This window comes from Sciurus vulgaris, assembly GCF_902686455.1.
Source record: "Sciurus vulgaris genome assembly, chromosome: 6".
In the NCBI taxonomy this organism is placed as follows: Eukaryota; Metazoa; Chordata; class Mammalia; order Rodentia; family Sciuridae; genus Sciurus; species Sciurus vulgaris.
This window is the reverse complement of record NC_136466.1, coordinates 35,280,072-35,296,233: the sequence shown is the minus strand read 5'-3', so window position 1 is coordinate 35,296,233 and position 16,162 is coordinate 35,280,072. Positions and strand designations below refer to the sequence as shown.

Below are 16,162 nucleotides of genomic sequence, written 5' to 3'. Positions count from 1 at the left end.
GTGCCACCATGCCCAGCTATTATAAATAAATATTTGCTATTATTTGTAACCCTGTCATGAGTATCATTTTTTCCCCTTGCATTGTTGGGGATGGAACCCAGGGCCTCAGCCTTGCTAGGCAAGTGCTCTACCACTAAGTTACACCCCACCCCTGTAACAAGAATCTTTGTGCATTGGTCGTTTGGAGATCCTGAGTCAAAGAGCATAGATCTTTGGAAGGTCCTTGACAAGTTGTGCCCTGGTACAAGGCCTGGACCAATATACGCTGTCCCCACTGTTATCTTAGGGCAGCTGTGTCCCCATCAGCTTTCAGCCAGGTGCCTTTCTTGGTAATGAGGGAGACATGGGTCCTAAGACCCTCAGACCTAAGAGTTAAGCTGAGGGTTTTTTTTAATCAAAGTGGCCACTTTGTAACTCCAGAGTAAACCTCTTTCCCAACCCTGCAGGGAAAATCTCAGGCCTTGGAGACCCGCTGGCTGAAGTATCTGGACAAAGGCAGCCCAGAAAAGGAGCTGGAAGGAGGAGTATGTTTCCACACACAGCCCTCATCCAACCCAGAGCAGCCAGGCCCTCCCGCCAATCAAGCCCTTCCCAGAAAAAGGTGCCAAGTGGGTCTCTAATCCTGCCCTTGCCCCGTGCCCACACCGATGTCTGGAAGGAGGGAATGATGAGCTGCTTCTAGTTGTTGGCCAAATGGGAGCAGCCCAAGTACCATATGCCAGTGGGCAGGAAAGCTGGGAGACAGCCATCACTGCTTGCACCCTTTGGCCTTGGGTGCTACCAGGGAAAGACAAGGACTGGGTAGGACACTGGCATGGGCCCCCGTATGCTCAATTAATTCTAAATGCCTCAAACCAAACAGAAATTGGGAAAGAATCATTAAGGGCAAGGTTGACAAAAGGCCAGAGTGGCCAATGGGCTTGGGAGCTTTTAGCCTAGAGAAGCAAAGACCTCAGACTTTCAGGGTTTCTCTTCCCCTTAATTTCCTGTTTTAGTGAGTGTTCTGGAAGAAGTTGCTTTAGGCTAAGCACCAAGGATGATTTCTCAGGGCAGGTGCTTTTCAGATTCTAGTGTCAAATAAAAACATCCTAACAATTAGAAGCCACAGGGCAGAAAAATGGAATGCCTGGGCTGTTCCTGGGGAGCCACCTAGGAAGCAGTAAGGGATGAGGTTCCTCCCTGGGTTGGGTCAGGCCAGGTGACTATGGAGTTAGGCTCTGGGGGAACGGGTTGATGACAGCACTTTCTCTCTGCCAGGAAATGGAGCCAGAGCACAGACCAGCCTCCTCAGACCCTTGTTGTCCAGGATTCAGATGACACTGAAGTCACCTTGGAACCCCAGGAGGTCAGTGATGAAGAATATTTCTCTTCTGATCCCCTCATCACTGAGCTTACATAGGAGAGAGTGCGTGTGTATGTGTGTGCACGCACACTAGAGATAGAACACAGGGCCTTGGGCATGCTGAGCATCTCTACCTCTAAGCTAACTACTCATATTTTTCTTGCTTTGTAACCTGTTTTGTAAGGGTGGGGTTTGTTTTTTTGTTTTTTTTGGTAATGGGAATTGAACCCACCTACCACAGAGCTACACCTGTAGTCCTTTTATTTTTTAAGACAGTCTAAGTTGCAAGGCTGGCCTTGGACTTGAAATCCTCCTGCAGCCTCCCACATCACTGGGATTACAGTCATGTAGCAATATGCCCAGCAAGATTTTGTTTTGAGATAGGATCTTGCTGTGTTGCCCAGGTTGCCCTCAAACTCCTGGGCTCAAGTGATCCTCATCCTCAGCTTCCCAAGTAGCTGCTATATAGGTATGAGCCACTGTGCCCAGCCCAACCTGGGGTTTTTTCTTTTCCATTTAAAGCCAACACCTTTCTCTGGTCCATATCCTACATCCCTCCCATGTTCATCCATCTTTTCATCCTGCAAAGGGGAGATCTTTGCCCACCTGTTCTTCATACAGGATCTCCCTGTGCATTTGTCCTGCCCCAGCTGCACACCCCTTCCTCCCAGGCACTCTTCTCACTTAGGATGTTTTCCTAATGCTTAGGACTTCAGAGGCCCCTCTGCACATTCAGTGCTGCAGAGTGCAGATTTTACTTTACACTGTTGTGGGAGCCCAAGGAATTAGGCAGAGGAGCCCTGCTCAGTCAGTGCTACTGCCCTGATGAGATCAGTCAATGTGTGCCTGGCTGGCTTCAGACTGTGTGCAGAACACTGGCTCAGAGTCAAGAGGCAGAGTCCCAACTTTGTTGTTGCCAGGAGCTAGTTAACCCAGGTAGGTTTGTGACCCTGAATGTTCTAGATTACAGAATAACAGTAGTAAGTTATCAAGTCTAGTGCCAGTTCCTGGGCTGAAAATTTTAATCTCACCACAGCCAGTTGTCATTTTAGAGAAAAGGAAGTAAAGCTTGCAAAGGTTCAGTGAGGTCACAGCAGGTTCAGAGGCAAAGCCACCATCAAGCATCAAGACCACAGAGCTTCTTCCCTTGTCTGGGAGGTGGCGTTTCAGAGACCCACTGCCTCTACTCTCAGATCCCTTTGTAGGTAGTGAAACTAACTTTCAATTCATCTTTGGTTCTTGAAGTGGGAGAAGCCAGGCCCAGCACCATTTTCCTACTCCTCAACTAGTTGCTTATGTAGTTGTTTCCATGACTCTGGCCAGGAATAAACAGGCTGGAGTCTGCCCTCTCTAGGCAGTCTCTACAGTCCTTCCTGCTCACACCTCCTTTCAGGACCCCTGACTTGATCTGAAAGTCCCCAAGGAATGGATCACCTGATGACATGAGGATGTCTTTCTGGGAAACCTGGTCTTGGGATTTAGCAGAAGTTTGGGGTGAGGTGGAGAGTGTATTCACTTTGCTAAACCTCAAAATCAAGGCATGTCCCAGCCTGCCAAAGAGTAGTAAGTAGGAGAGCTTAAAGAAGGGTCAGCACCCAGGCAGAAGTGAGGCAGTGGCAGTGTGGAGCCTGACCAAAGCGATCTTCTCTGATTTCTCACTCAGGGATATACTGACCTCACCAGGACCGTGCAGCAAGGCAGCAGCCACTACCTCCAGAACTCTGTGCACTGCCACACCAGGGAGCTTAGTTTTCCTCGGTGGAAACTACCAAATCCTGCCCCACAGCTTAAGGCCCCATCTTCTAAATGGGCACGGTTTCTTCTTTCACCTGGCAACAACTCACATGTGGACACGGAGGTGCCAAGATCATTGCAAAGGGGCTCTGGGCCAACCAGCCCAGCACAGGCTGAGCAAGGAACCCCTAGGACTGATACTGTAAGGGAAGGCCATCCTAGCAAGCCCACCATCACTAGCCAGTGTCCTCAGGCCACATACATGCCCATGTCCAGGCCTGAGAGGCCCTGCAGGAAGACCCCTGAGCAGTCATGGAGCACAGGGCCTCCTCTGCTTCAGGGGGTAAAAAGGGCCCCACCCGTACAACTATGTGATCTCTTTTCAACAGGGGAAGACTTTGATGATGATCTCTAAACTGAGAAAACTGTAGCATTTAGATTCACGTGTTACATGTGCCCATTTTCTCTGGACCACTATGCCACAGAAACAGGATTCCTGAGGTGCTTTTAAAGGAGTATAATCTGAGAACAACCAAGGATATACAATAAACATCCCTGTAAAACACATTTCTCTCACTGGCAACCAATAAGACATCATCATCAATTAAAGTGCTTGTACCATTTAATTATAGGTTGTTTACAAATCAGATAACAGGATGGCTACAAAGGAATTTTCTTACTTTAAAAGCAGATGACACATTTGGAAATGAAAGAACTAAAGCAGTTATGACACAGTGCATTGAGCAGTACTCAATGAAAACCATAGCTCAGACCTCCCCTTCTGAGCCCGTCTAGTCCCAGGCAGGAAACCCACAGGCCTGGCTGTCCCTCCTCCCTGGTACTCCTGCAGGAGCCTCCTCCATTTGCTCCCTGACAACTTTCTCATTTGTTGAAAAATCAAATAAATGTCAGTGTACTATTAATCATTTTTTAAAAAGAAAAAGCAGAAGGCAAGACATATTCTGAACTGCTGGTGTGATGCTGGCAGGGAGAGCAGGAGTATGCAGGCATGCCCTTGCCCTCCCCAGCCAGGGCAAGGCCTTGTAGAGGGGAAGCTGGTTCTGCTTCTCACACACTTGAAACTCTCCCTTCATGTCACCTGTCCCACTGCCCTGAATGACTTCATGCTTCTCCACCCATGGATTCTGGAAGAATGCTGAGAAACTGGCCCTACGAGGCCCTGCTGTTCTATGCTAATTCAATGCAACTATGAGACAAAAAAGAGGAGTATGGGATAGAGACAAATGTTGTCACAATGGTGGTGGGTGTTTTGAATACTGGATAGTATCCAGGGCAGCCCCAATGTCGTAATTCTTGGTCTGTAGAAGCCTGGTGAGCCAACCGCCTTCATCAGAGAACCCCATGGACAGCATCTGGGAGAGCGACTCAATCAGCCGGGGGTCAGCTTCTGCCAAACACAATCCAGAAACCATAAGAGAACATCACTGAGCTCCACCTGGCCCAAGACACAGCAGCATCCTGACCTTCACCAGCAAGCACCCAATATCTTCTGAGTGCCAACCTTTCCATGGGATCCTTCACTCCCAGGGGCCCTCAGAGGCAGGCTTGGCAAGTTTTTTCTCTAAAGGACCAGAGAGTAAACATTTTAGGCTTGCTTTTTTAAATTTAATTATTTTTAAGGCACTGGTGATTGAACTCTAGGGCACTTCTTTACTACTGAGCTATATCCCTAGCCCTTTGCTTAGGGCCTCACTAAATTGCTGAGGCTGGCCTCAAACTTTCGATCCTCCTGCCTCAGCCTTCTGAGTCACTGGGTTTATAGATGCACACCACCACACCCGACTTAGGCTTGCTTTGCAGGCTAGATAAGTGTCATCTCTCAATTCTGCCACTATAGCCAGATATGTAAACAAATGGGTAGGGATGTCTTCCAATAAAACTACTGCCAGGTATGGTGGCACACACCTATAGTCAGAGCCACCAAGGAGGCTAAGGCAGGAGGATCACTTGAGTCCAGGAGCTCAGGGCCAACATAGGCAACACAGTGAGACCCTATATCAAAACACAAAGACACACAAATACCCTTTATTTACAGACACTGAAATTTTAATCTCAATATCAAACATCTTTTAACTTTCTCCCAACCATTTAAAAATGCAAAAATCATTCATATATAGACCCATTTGCTATCCCTGTACTCTAAGGCAGAGAAGATACATATTAGAGCTCAAGAGTCAAATACAGCCTAGAGATAGTTTACTCAACATCAGTATGACAGTAGGAGTCATAGCTGGGTATCAGCTGCCTCTCTTACTCAGGATCTTTCCTATGCAATGCTACATTCCCCACCCTGCCCTGCTGCTTTCCACAGTAAGCACTTCTCTGAGATCCCCCTATAGGGATCTTAGTAGTGACCCCATGAGATTATAGTGCAGACAGTCCACTTGAATAGTGCAGTGTAGTCAATGCCAAACCCAGTGTAGTCTTCTGATATCACATCTGCCCCCAACCCTTTTTGTGTTTCTGTTTTAGGACTGGTTGTCATTAGGTTGCTGAGGCTAGCCTCGAACTTGTATTCCTCCTGCCTCAGCCTCCCAAATAGCTGGGATTATCAGCATGTGTCATGGTACACACATCACATGTCTCTTAATTCTTGGTCTGGGTGTTAAGTTTTAGAAATAAATGAACCCAATTAAAAAAAAAGAAATTACTATAATTAGCTTAGTGTATTGTCTCACTCAGGATGGACAAGAGGACAAAACCAACTCCTACTTTTCTTTCATATCAATAAACAAGCCCCAGAGTAGAAGCCATACCATTCTTTTGATTGTGTTGCTGAAATCAGGTGACAGGATGCTCTCAAAGAGAAAAGTAGGAAAACAAAACCTGAAATCACTTACCTGGTGGAAGATGTGGGTACACGGCAGCTTCCTTCAGCCCCGTGGGTCCTTCCTGGGAAGGGTCCAGCGAGCTTGGCCCTTCTGATTCTGGCATCTGGAGAGATTGCAGTTCACCTGTAGATGGGTCTACTTCTTTTGAAGACAAATGAGTCCAGTCCTCATCTCCTCCTGAACAGTTATCAGACTCCATCTGTTCCTGGAACATACCTCACCATGAGCACACAAAAGACATGTGACAGGCAAACCTGACCACACCACCAATTCCTGGAAGAGACCATGAGGTGGGGCCAGTTGTCTGCCTGTCAGGTTGGCAAGGAATTACAGGCAACAGTGGCCTACCTACAAAGCAGTAGTATTTTTTTTTTTTCTTTTACAAAGTTCTAGCAGAAGGTTGAGAGTAAATTAATGCCACAAACACAACCCTGCAACAGTGATGGGGCCCTTCAGGCTGCATAAGTGCTGGGGATGAGGCTGAGGGACAGGGGCAGAAAACACTAGGTCAACCACAGTTTCAGTTGGAAGGAAGGGAGCAGGCCTACCTCAGGCTGCCCCATGGACTCCAGGGCTATCTTTTTCATTTGTTCCGTCAGTGACTGCGCCATACCCTCGCCATTCCCATCTGGTTTATTGGGTTCAGAAGAGCAGCTGCTTGGCTGAGAGCTACACTTGTCTTCTGTGCTGGAACTTTCTGGGGAGACAGGTGTCAGGCGGCTTCTTTTCCCTCCATGCTCCACGTCAATATCAACTTCAATGCCTAACAGCCAAGGAGGAAACAAAAACTGTGAAATCCCATTGACCTACCTGCAGATAAGATCTCAGTGTGTCAGGTAGGGTTTAGTTGTGTATTCCTCTAATCCAGGCAGCTCAGGAAGCTGAACCCTGAAGGATTCCAAGTTCAAGGCCAGCCTAGACACCTTAATGAGACCCCATCTCAAAATAAAAAATAGAAAAGCTCTCAGTGTATTGGGACACTGTGGGCTTAGGAAACTTTAACCCCAGCAGTGTGTGAGGGCTGGGACTGTGGCCCTGGAGCCCATCTCAGGGACGGACTTGCTTCTTCCAATACTCTGGCTCCAAATCCTCTTGACTTCTAGAAACAGTCTTCTGACATCCACTAGACCTTTCCCTTCTTTCAACTTAGTAAAACATTAACCTCAATTAACATTCAAGGTCAGCTACTAAGCCTGAAAGCCCACAGCAAGACCTTGTTCTAGGCAAGCAGGGCAATGGGCTACACAGCAGGCAGGGCCAGGCTCCGAGGACAGGGTGAGGGCCCAATACTACACGTGGTCAGAATGCCCCAGTCATGGAGCTGAAGATATGACACCTTACATCTGCACATAGGGGCCTTGTGACAGGACAAATACAAAATCCAACTCTAGGATTCAGGTCTGGAAGGCAGGCAGATCATGCAAGCTCAATGTGCAGCCTATGAGGCCGGAAAACACAGTCAACCTGGCTGCCTCTAGGTCGGGGCACTGATAGATGGAGGGCAGAATCACTATGCTATTTTTCAAATTAATTTAAATGTATATCAAAGGACAAAAAGCCATAGTTTAGAGTCAAAACAGTCCTTTCCCAAAGGCTTACAGTAAAAGTTCCCTGCCTCCCCTAGACACATGCCCCATTCCATTCCCCAGAGACTCTGCAGCCCTTTCAACCCACACCACTCTGGACGGATTGCTCGAGTTCACATCTGTTTCTTACTCTCCATCGATATTTCTCTCCCTTTCCCCTATGCTTTAAAAACCCAACTTTTGGCTAAAGTATGATCCAGTACTTGTGCCACTATATAAATATATTATTTATATATTTTTTGGAATATATAATATATATTTTTTGCTAGGCCAAGGAGGCTTATTGCCTTTTGTTTTTTTGTTGTTGTTGTTTCCCCCTCATTAACAATGCCACAATGCTAACTTTCATTTGCTAACTTTCCCCATGTTCTTCAACAGTCTATAGTTTTCTACATAGTTTAAAGCTATCAGAGGGGCTGGAGTTGTGGCTCAGTGGTAGAGCACTTGCCTAGCATGTGTGAGGCACTGTGTTCGATTTTCAGCACCACATACAAATAAATAAAATAAAGGTCCATCAACAACTAAAAAAAAAAATTAAAAAAAAAAAAAAAAAGCTATCAGATACCCCACCAGTTCTGGATTTTTCCTTGGAGAACACCCCTGAAGTAAGTACACCAGCCTCCTATTCTAGCCTGGACAGGCTGTTCTCTGGGCCGGGGCACAACTCCTACACAGACATCCTTCTCCTTCATCCTGGAAGTGCCCTTTCTCTCTTTCCTTCCTGTGTGCCCCTGCTTTCTTTTCTTTTTTCTTTCTTTCTTTCTTTTTTTTTTTTTTTTTTTTTTTGCAGGATTGGGGATTGAATAAGAGCACTTTACCACTGAGCTACATCCTCAACTCTTTATTTTTTTTTTTAAGACAGGGTCCTGCTAAATTACTGAGTCTGGTCTTGAACTTGCCTATCTCAGCCTCCCAAATTGGTGGGATTATGGGATGTGCCATTATGCTGGCTGATCATCTTATAAGAGTATGGAATTTGAGATTGAAAATCATTTTAACTCAACATTTGAAATTCACTGATTCTTCCACTGTCTAGCCTCTCACACTGTGCTTTTTCTATTCCCAAGCTTTTATAGTAACCTGGAGTTCCAGGAGGCTTCTGTATTCCCAGGGCTCTGGCAATAGTAAATTTTGATGTGGGACTTTCCTCCAGAGTCAATGGAATTACAAGCATGCACCACCAAGCCTCGCTTGCTTTATACCTTTTTGCATGACGTCCTTACTGTTAGTTTAGAAGAATTTGCAGAAGGATTGGGCTGAGGATATAGCTCACTGAACTTGTCTAGCACATGCAAGGCCCTGGGTTCAATCCCCAGTACTACTAAGAAAAAAAGTATTTTCTCTTTGTTTCCTTCCAACTTTTCATTGTAAAAAGATACAAGCCAACAAAAAAGTTGAAAGAATAAGAACACTCATTCTCCATCTTTTTTATATGGGTGAAGGATGTGTATTTTCTATGAAAGGATCAGAGCAATTATAGAATTAAGGGTTCCCCAACTAGAATGAAACCCTGAGATTTCATCCATTACAATAATGTTCCATAGTCTATGGCCTGCTGCCCCCAAAGTCTCAAAATGTGTTTATGATGAGGAAGGGCCCTGCTGCTTTGTATTCTAGATGTCAATGACTTCTGAGCACTGCTGGCCTCAGTGCTATTCTCATTCAGCCGGCTCTCATGGACCTGCCAAAGGCAGGCCTTGCTGTTTACCTGAAAGTCACTGACACTGCACACACACTGCTTTCTGGGAGGTCACTGCTAACTCCTTCCCCTTTGGGGGCCTCTGCTCCAAGAACAGTCCCTTCAAGGCAGTTAATACTTGAGTGGTCCTACATTTAGCTTCTCAGACAAAGGAAAGGAAAATACTCATGACTTCAATATCTGATTCCAAGCCATTCCTTGATTCAAACCACCCAATCATGTTTTCTGGAAACTTTCCTTGATCTGTAGAGTTCCAGGCTCCTCCCTAGGTAGGAAAAAGCAATTCCATCCACTTCAAAGACCTGCAAAGGCCTTTATCCTTCTTCCAAAAAAAAAAAATCTCTGAACACTTCCAAAAATTACTCCCAGATGTCCTGAGTAGGAATACAAGTGAGTCCATCAGCACAGATGGGTCTCAGAGTGACCCAGGAAACCTCCAAAACACAGAAATCCCAACCCCATCAAGACCTACTTACCATGAACGAGGAGGGGTAACAGCCAGGTGATCAGGCCAGGGTTCCCACCTGAACCTAGACTTGGTTTTGTAACTTCCCTTGGTGTCTTTTTTTTTTTTTTTTTCCTACTTAAGGACTTTGTTTTAATAGGGTTTCAGGTGATAGTGATAGTGTTTACCCAGCTCAGTGATAGTGTTTACCCAGCATATGCAAAGCTCTACATTGGCAAGAATTTTAAAAAATTCTTGCAGTGCTTGGAATCAAACCCTCACACATGCTAAGCAAGTGCTCTACACCAGGACTGCATCCCCAGCCCTTTTTATTTTAAAGATAGGGCATAACAAAGTTGTGCAGGCTGGCCTCAAACTTGTGATCTTCCTGCCTCTATCTCTCAAATAGGTGAGATCAGACTAATAATAATAATACTGTTAACAGTTTCCACCCACCAAAATATATATCGCAAAAAACCTTTATTGGTGATTCTGGTGCTCACCAGGGCTTGAGAACCACTGCTCATTTACTCATCTTCCCGAGAAACTGTCTACAGTCCCTAAAAGCCCATTTTATGGATGAACATTCTTCAAACCTTAACTGCTATCTTTCAAACCATGACAATGTCCTAAGTGAGTGGCAGAGAGGGTCTACACACAGCTTATCTCCCAATTACAACCTGATTACTGTCCTACCATGTCCTTGTCCTTGGGAAGCATTAAGAATACCAATTCTGGGCTGGGGATATAGCTCAATTGGTAAAGTGCTTACCTTGTAAGCACAAGGCCCTGGGTTCGATCCCTAGCACCGCAAAAAAAAAAAAAAAAAAAGCAAAAAGAATACCAATTCTAGGGCTGGGGTGTGGCTCAGCAGTTGTCTAGCATGTCCAAGGCCTTGGATTCCATTCCTAGCACAAAAAAAAAAAAAAAATTCTAGCTGAGCATGATGGTGTACACCTGTAACCCCAGCAACTCAGGAGGCTAAGGCAGGAGGATCCCAAGTTTGAGGCCAGCCTAGGAAATTTAGCAAGACACCATCTCAAAAAATAAAAAGAGCTGGGTATGCAGTTTAGTGGTTCAGTACTCCTGGGTTCAATCCTGAGTACTAGAGAAATAAAAAAGAACAGCCTTGGGTTAGAGGAGATCTCAGCAACAGCCATAGGATGAAGTGGCTGGTAGGGTCTGGGCACCCCTCTAATCAGCATTCTTTCAGACTCTGGACAGGAGATGCAACAATGAGTTCTCTCTTTATCTGCAATCCTGGATCCATCAGAATCTCAAACTAGAAGTTGCCTGCTTCAGTCAATTCTCTTTGTCATAAAGCTTAGCCCCATAGTACCTACCTCCTGGCTCTAAAGGTATGTGGCAGGTGCTTCCAAAAGACTCAGGGGTGTTCCACAGAGCCCATACCCAGGATCAGGTCAGGCACTCTGGGAAGAGCACACTGCATTCACTCACCCCCACGGACCTACTAGTCTGTGCCCAGAAGTACCAGAACCTGGTGTCAACAAGAGCACCTGCCTCCATATCTCCCTTTTCCCCACACCAGCACTCAGGAAGCACCCAGGAAACGTTTGAGGTTTACAAACAAAAAGGAAGAATAGATAAAAAGCATCTCAATTAAGTACTACCTAAATCCTCAAATCCAAATGCCAAAGCTCAGCTTATGGAAAATTCACACATTTGTTCCCCTAAAGGACAGAAAAGTTGAAAGCCAGCCCTTCAGCCAGAATTTGTATCAGGATTATCCCAGTGAAACAGTCACTAATCCACTTCACGTGGAAAGCTCAAGAATTTGTCAGGGTATTTGACCTTGATACACGCAGGGTACAAAGGTTGATGTGAGGTTGTTATAAAACCACGCCAGTAAATTGCCCATTCTCTGCAGCATTTCTGGTGAAGTTGCACAAAGGCTACATGCACACTGAGTCACTAAATCATCAGCTGATCTCCAAGAGGGACAAGGAAGCTCACTTACCCAGAGGGCTGAGGGCAGCTGCCACACTCTCCCCTACATTCTTGAGGAAATTCACACTGGGATCCTCCGATGGACCAGAAGCTTTTGATTTACAAACAAAAATATCTTTAAGTCAATGCTTTTGATACCCTTATAGTTCCAGCACCTTCATGACAGGGTCCCTTATCATCCCAGGTAGTCTCCATCCTGGGACAACTTGTCCCAGCAGCCCACACTTGGCTCTTTCTTCTCTTCTTCCCACTCTATGCTCCTCATGCCCACACAGGCCACATCCTGGGCCTCTCTGTTCTCTCTGACCCTGGTGTCCCATAACCCTGCAGGGGCTCAGTACAATATAAATACTGACCATGTCCTAGATATGCAATTTGCTCAAAATCAAATATTCCCAAAGGATGAGATGAACCCAAGAACACAATAAAAAAAAAAAAAAAAAAAATCAGAATGAAGCCAGAATCCCAAATTTTAGAATACAAAACTATTTCTAAGTTTTTAACTTTATGATTGTGTTTTGTAGTATTGACTTTTCTGACAGCTACCACAAAAAAAGCAAGTACACATTAGAGATCCTGGGTCTGGGAGGGCCTCCCTGCCTATACCTCAAGGGCACATCAGAGGGCAGCCTGGTGGGGCAGGAAGGGACATGTAGGTGAAATTATTGGCCTTGGGCATTTAGGCACCTTGGTGTTCCTATTTCTGAAATGGAAATGATACTCGATTTCTACAGGACTCTTAGGATTAAATGACATTTGTGTCCCTACCATGGGCACAGCAGGAATTCAGGACATGAGGAAAGACTTGGCTAAGCGTCCTGCAGCTCTGCTGGCACTTCCACAGTGCACATGGGCTGCCTGGCTACCCTCCTACCATTCAAAAGCCAGTTCAGATGCTAGCCTCACCTGATTCCGCCGTAGGGTGGGGGCGGGTATCTCCTGCTCGAGGAGGACGTGGGCTCCAGTTTCCTGGTGGGCCCATCTCCCAGCCTGGCCACCCGAAATGCCCATGTTTCAACTTCCGGAGCCAGCGGCTATGAGAGAAGCCCTGGGGAGGAGTAAACAAAGGGATATGGCAGTGAAGGGCCAGGAGCACAGGTTCCTATCACCCTGAACTCACCCCAGGACTACAGAGGGCCTACTTACCTCAGAATGGTGCCCAAAGGGGCTAGGGAACACAAGTTTGCTATGTTCCCTGTGCATGCCCTTCCCCTCACAGACACCACACAGGTCATAGTCTGGGCACACACTGCACTTGTAGCGAGTTCCCACCACAGGCCCATTGCAACCGTCACAAATCACATTGGGGTGCACCATGCTGCGGGGTGCCTCCTGAGCACACGGGGGACGGTGGTCTCGCCGGCACTCCTTCTTCTCTGCAGGTAGCAGGGACAGAAAGAGCAGTTAGGGTGAGGCCCCCTGAAGGTCTCTCCTTCCATTGTTACTATAGGGCTGTCAAAGTCAGCAAGGTTCCACTCCAGCTGAGTCTATTCAGAATTCAGGTCTTCAGGTGACAGCAATAGAGCAACCTGAGAACCTACTAGGAGGTCTCCAGGCCCTGAGCCAATTAATGAGGCACATATGGCCCAGGCAGCAGAGGAACAGCTTTGCCTTTATCTTTGGCCTTGGACCTGACCAAAACCCCTAGACCCACAGCACCAGACTCTATTCCCTAGGGAGAACATGAACTCATAGAGGATCAGGTCAGATACAGCATTTATGATGTCCCTGACTTAGACATCCTCAAGTTCCTTACCCCTTCTTTGGAGGAAAGCCAAGTCCTATTTTTACTCAGTAGGAGGACCTGGTATTGGGCAGCACCCCAGAGCAGCCCTTACCTTTGATGTAGATGCGGAAGATGTCATCCTTCACATAGGACATGGCCATTGTCAGCTCCTCATCGCTGGAAAAGGCAACCAAGTCTCCATCCTCATCTAGATTTTTTTAAAAGACAACACCTCAGGGGTGGAGATGTGGTTCAGTGGTAAATGCTTGCCTAGCAGGCATAAGGCCCTGAGTTCTATCCCCAACACCACAAAAAAACAAAACAAAATCAGCACATGAGCTCCCACGCTTCTCAACTGGGCATAAGTTGCTGAAATGTGCTGATGCCAGTGCTAAAGGGACACTATGGAGCTCTAAACTTCGAGTGGGGGGAAGTAAGGGCAAGAGGCAAGATTGCCCATTCTCTCTACCTGGACAGTTAAGTGCTCCAGCCTGGACCCTCAACACAGTTACACACAGAAGGCAGAACACATGTATACAGAAGCAGCAGCAATAGCTGTCTGCCTCCATTCTGCCTCTAGGTCAGCTGACCCTTCAAAAAGATGCCACCTCAGCCCACATCTAACCAGGTCCAGGTCCATCTTCAATTGTGGGAGATCCCCTATGCCCTGCTCTTGAATGGCCTTTCTTCAAAGGCCTTGGGCTTTAGGAATAAAAGAGATTACCCCATCCTCCCTGAACAAAGCTTTAAAAAAACAAGAAAGTAATATTATGTCATGATAAGTACTTCTATGGCCTTGTGCTTGCAAGGCAAGCACTCTCCCACCTGAGCTATATCCCCAGTCCTCAAATGATTTTAAGACATCATCATACAGGCCAAACCACACAATATTTCTGCAGGCTTGGGTGGGTATGGGGATGCACACCTGTAGTCCCAGCTATAAAGGGGCTGGGGCAAGAGGATAACTCAAACCCAGGAGTTGAAGACCAGACTATGCAACAGTGAGATCCTGTCTAAAAAACCACCACCTAAAAAGATTAGGTTTACACCTGTAGGTTGAGCCAGGCCTATAAGCCCTAGACAATATCTACCCCTGAGAACAGGGGCAGCCCCAAAAGATGGAAACAACCCAAATGCCAACCAACAAAAGACCAGATACACAAAATGTGGCATATTAACCAATGGGATATTATTCAGCCACAAAAAGAACTAAAATACTGATGTATCCTGTAACTGTGAACTTTTGGGAGGGGTGCTAGGGATTGAACTCAGGGACACTTTACCCCTGACCTAAATCCCCAGCCCTTTTTTTTTTTTTCATTTTTTATTTTGAGACAGGGCTTAGTCGCTGAGACTGTCCTTGAACTTGGTATCCTCCCGCCTCAGCCTCCCAAATTGCTGGGATTACAGAAGTGGGCCAGGGCCCTGGCTCAGTGATCACATTTTGCCAAGTGAAAGAAATCTTTACAAGACTCCATTTTAAGACTTCATTTATATAAAATGTCCAGAGCAGGGAAATGAATAAAGCAGAATAGTGGATGCCTGGGGCTGGGAAAGATGGGATGATGGGGGATGACAAATAAATGATATGGAGTTTTTAAGGTGATGAAGTTTCTAAAATTGATTTTAATGATGGCACAAACCTGCACTCTAAAACAAACAAACAAACAAAAAAAAAACCCTCAGAATCATACACTTTAAATGGGTGTGAGTGGAATGGTATATAAGTTATAACTCAATAAATCATCAACAGAAAAAAAAAAAAACAAAAAAACAGAAAGGGGCCTGGCAAGTACAGCCCTTCTGAGGGAGGTTCCAGCACCGACCCCGCCCAGGGGCGGGCCTTGGTCTGCCTCTCTCCCAGCCACAACAACATTCCCTAACCCCACCCCCGCACCCTCGTAGCCATCGACCACACACAAGAAACTGAGTTAGCTTGAGGGTTTCTCAAGACGTTTTGCTCTCCTCTCACTCTCCAGTCAGTATCAAACCTGGCCGCGGGCGTTATGCAATCGGTCCGGGATCTCCCTCCCATCGCCATCCAGGAGCCCGCAGGCCAGGTCGCACTACCCTGAGTTCCTCACACCCCCACGCTGTTTACCCTCAAAACTCCGCCCTTCCTCCACGTCTCCTCAGCCCGGGCTCTTCTGGGGTATTATCTGAACCCACCACCTGGTGTTAGCAGGACCAGAATCGGCAGCGAGATGTCAGTGTAACCTGAGTGTCTGCCTGACCACCCTGTCCCCACGGGGAGCCAGAGAGGACGCCCCAGCGCGTCCTTGCCAAGATCTGCAACATCATGGCGGGGGGAGGGGTGGCACCTTGTGCCCCCAGGCCTTAGAGCCCCGCCGGGAGAACCTGACCTCACCCAGCCCCAGAAAGGGTGGGCACCGAACCTTAGTTACCAGGCTGGACCCGAAGCCCAACTGGCGACCCACGCAGGCCACCGCCCATTCAATGAGTGCCCAAGGCAGTCCTCCGCCAGGGCCCAGTACGCATCCACGAGAAGGAAGAGGGTAGCCACCCCGGCCCCCGCCTACGTCACCGCCCCTCGGTCCGCTCACCGCGGTAGTGTGCCTGGAAGCCGCCCGGACGCAGCGCCGGGAACAAGGCGGCCACCCGGCTCAGTAGCCGCTCGCAGGGCCCTGGGCCAGCAGCGGCCTCGGCTTCCGCCTCGGGCTCGGGGCTGAAGCAGAAGCTGAAGCGACGGATCTCGCGCGCTGCTTCCTCCTTGCCCAAAAGGTAGGCCTTCACGGTGAGCGACGCCATAACCGCAAATCTGGAAGCAGGAACACAGCTGGGTTGCGACG

At 47.2% G+C, this 16,162-nt stretch overlaps 2 protein-coding genes across 4 annotated transcripts in view; one reads left to right on the top strand and one right to left on the bottom strand.

Moving 5' to 3' along the window:
- Positions 1-3,957, top strand: part of MRNIP (MRN complex interacting protein) — a 22,405-nt gene extending 18,448 nt beyond the window's left edge. For all 3 annotated transcript variants that reach the window (XM_079144246.1, XM_079144247.1, XM_079144248.1), the window contains 3 exons: positions 447-601; positions 1,258-1,345; positions 3,006-3,957. In XM_079144246.1, the coding sequence (XP_079000372.1) occupies positions 447-601; positions 1,258-1,345; positions 3,006-3,491 (729 nt within the window). In that variant the 3' untranslated portion in view covers positions 3,492-3,957. The remainder of the gene's footprint in view (positions 1-446; positions 602-1,257; positions 1,346-3,005) is intronic.
- SQSTM1 (sequestosome 1) lies at positions 3,681-16,162 on the bottom strand. Its single transcript, XM_079144230.1, has 8 exons — positions 15,917-16,162; positions 13,465-13,560; positions 12,773-13,002; positions 12,533-12,674; positions 11,637-11,717; positions 6,477-6,691; positions 5,938-6,133; positions 3,681-4,484 (listed from the first exon to the last, which is right to left on the bottom strand). The coding sequence occupies exons 1-8, from the start codon at positions 16,119-16,121 to the stop codon at positions 4,327-4,329; spliced, it is 1,323 nt and encodes a 440-aa protein (XP_079000356.1). The 5' UTR covers positions 16,122-16,162; the 3' UTR covers positions 3,681-4,326.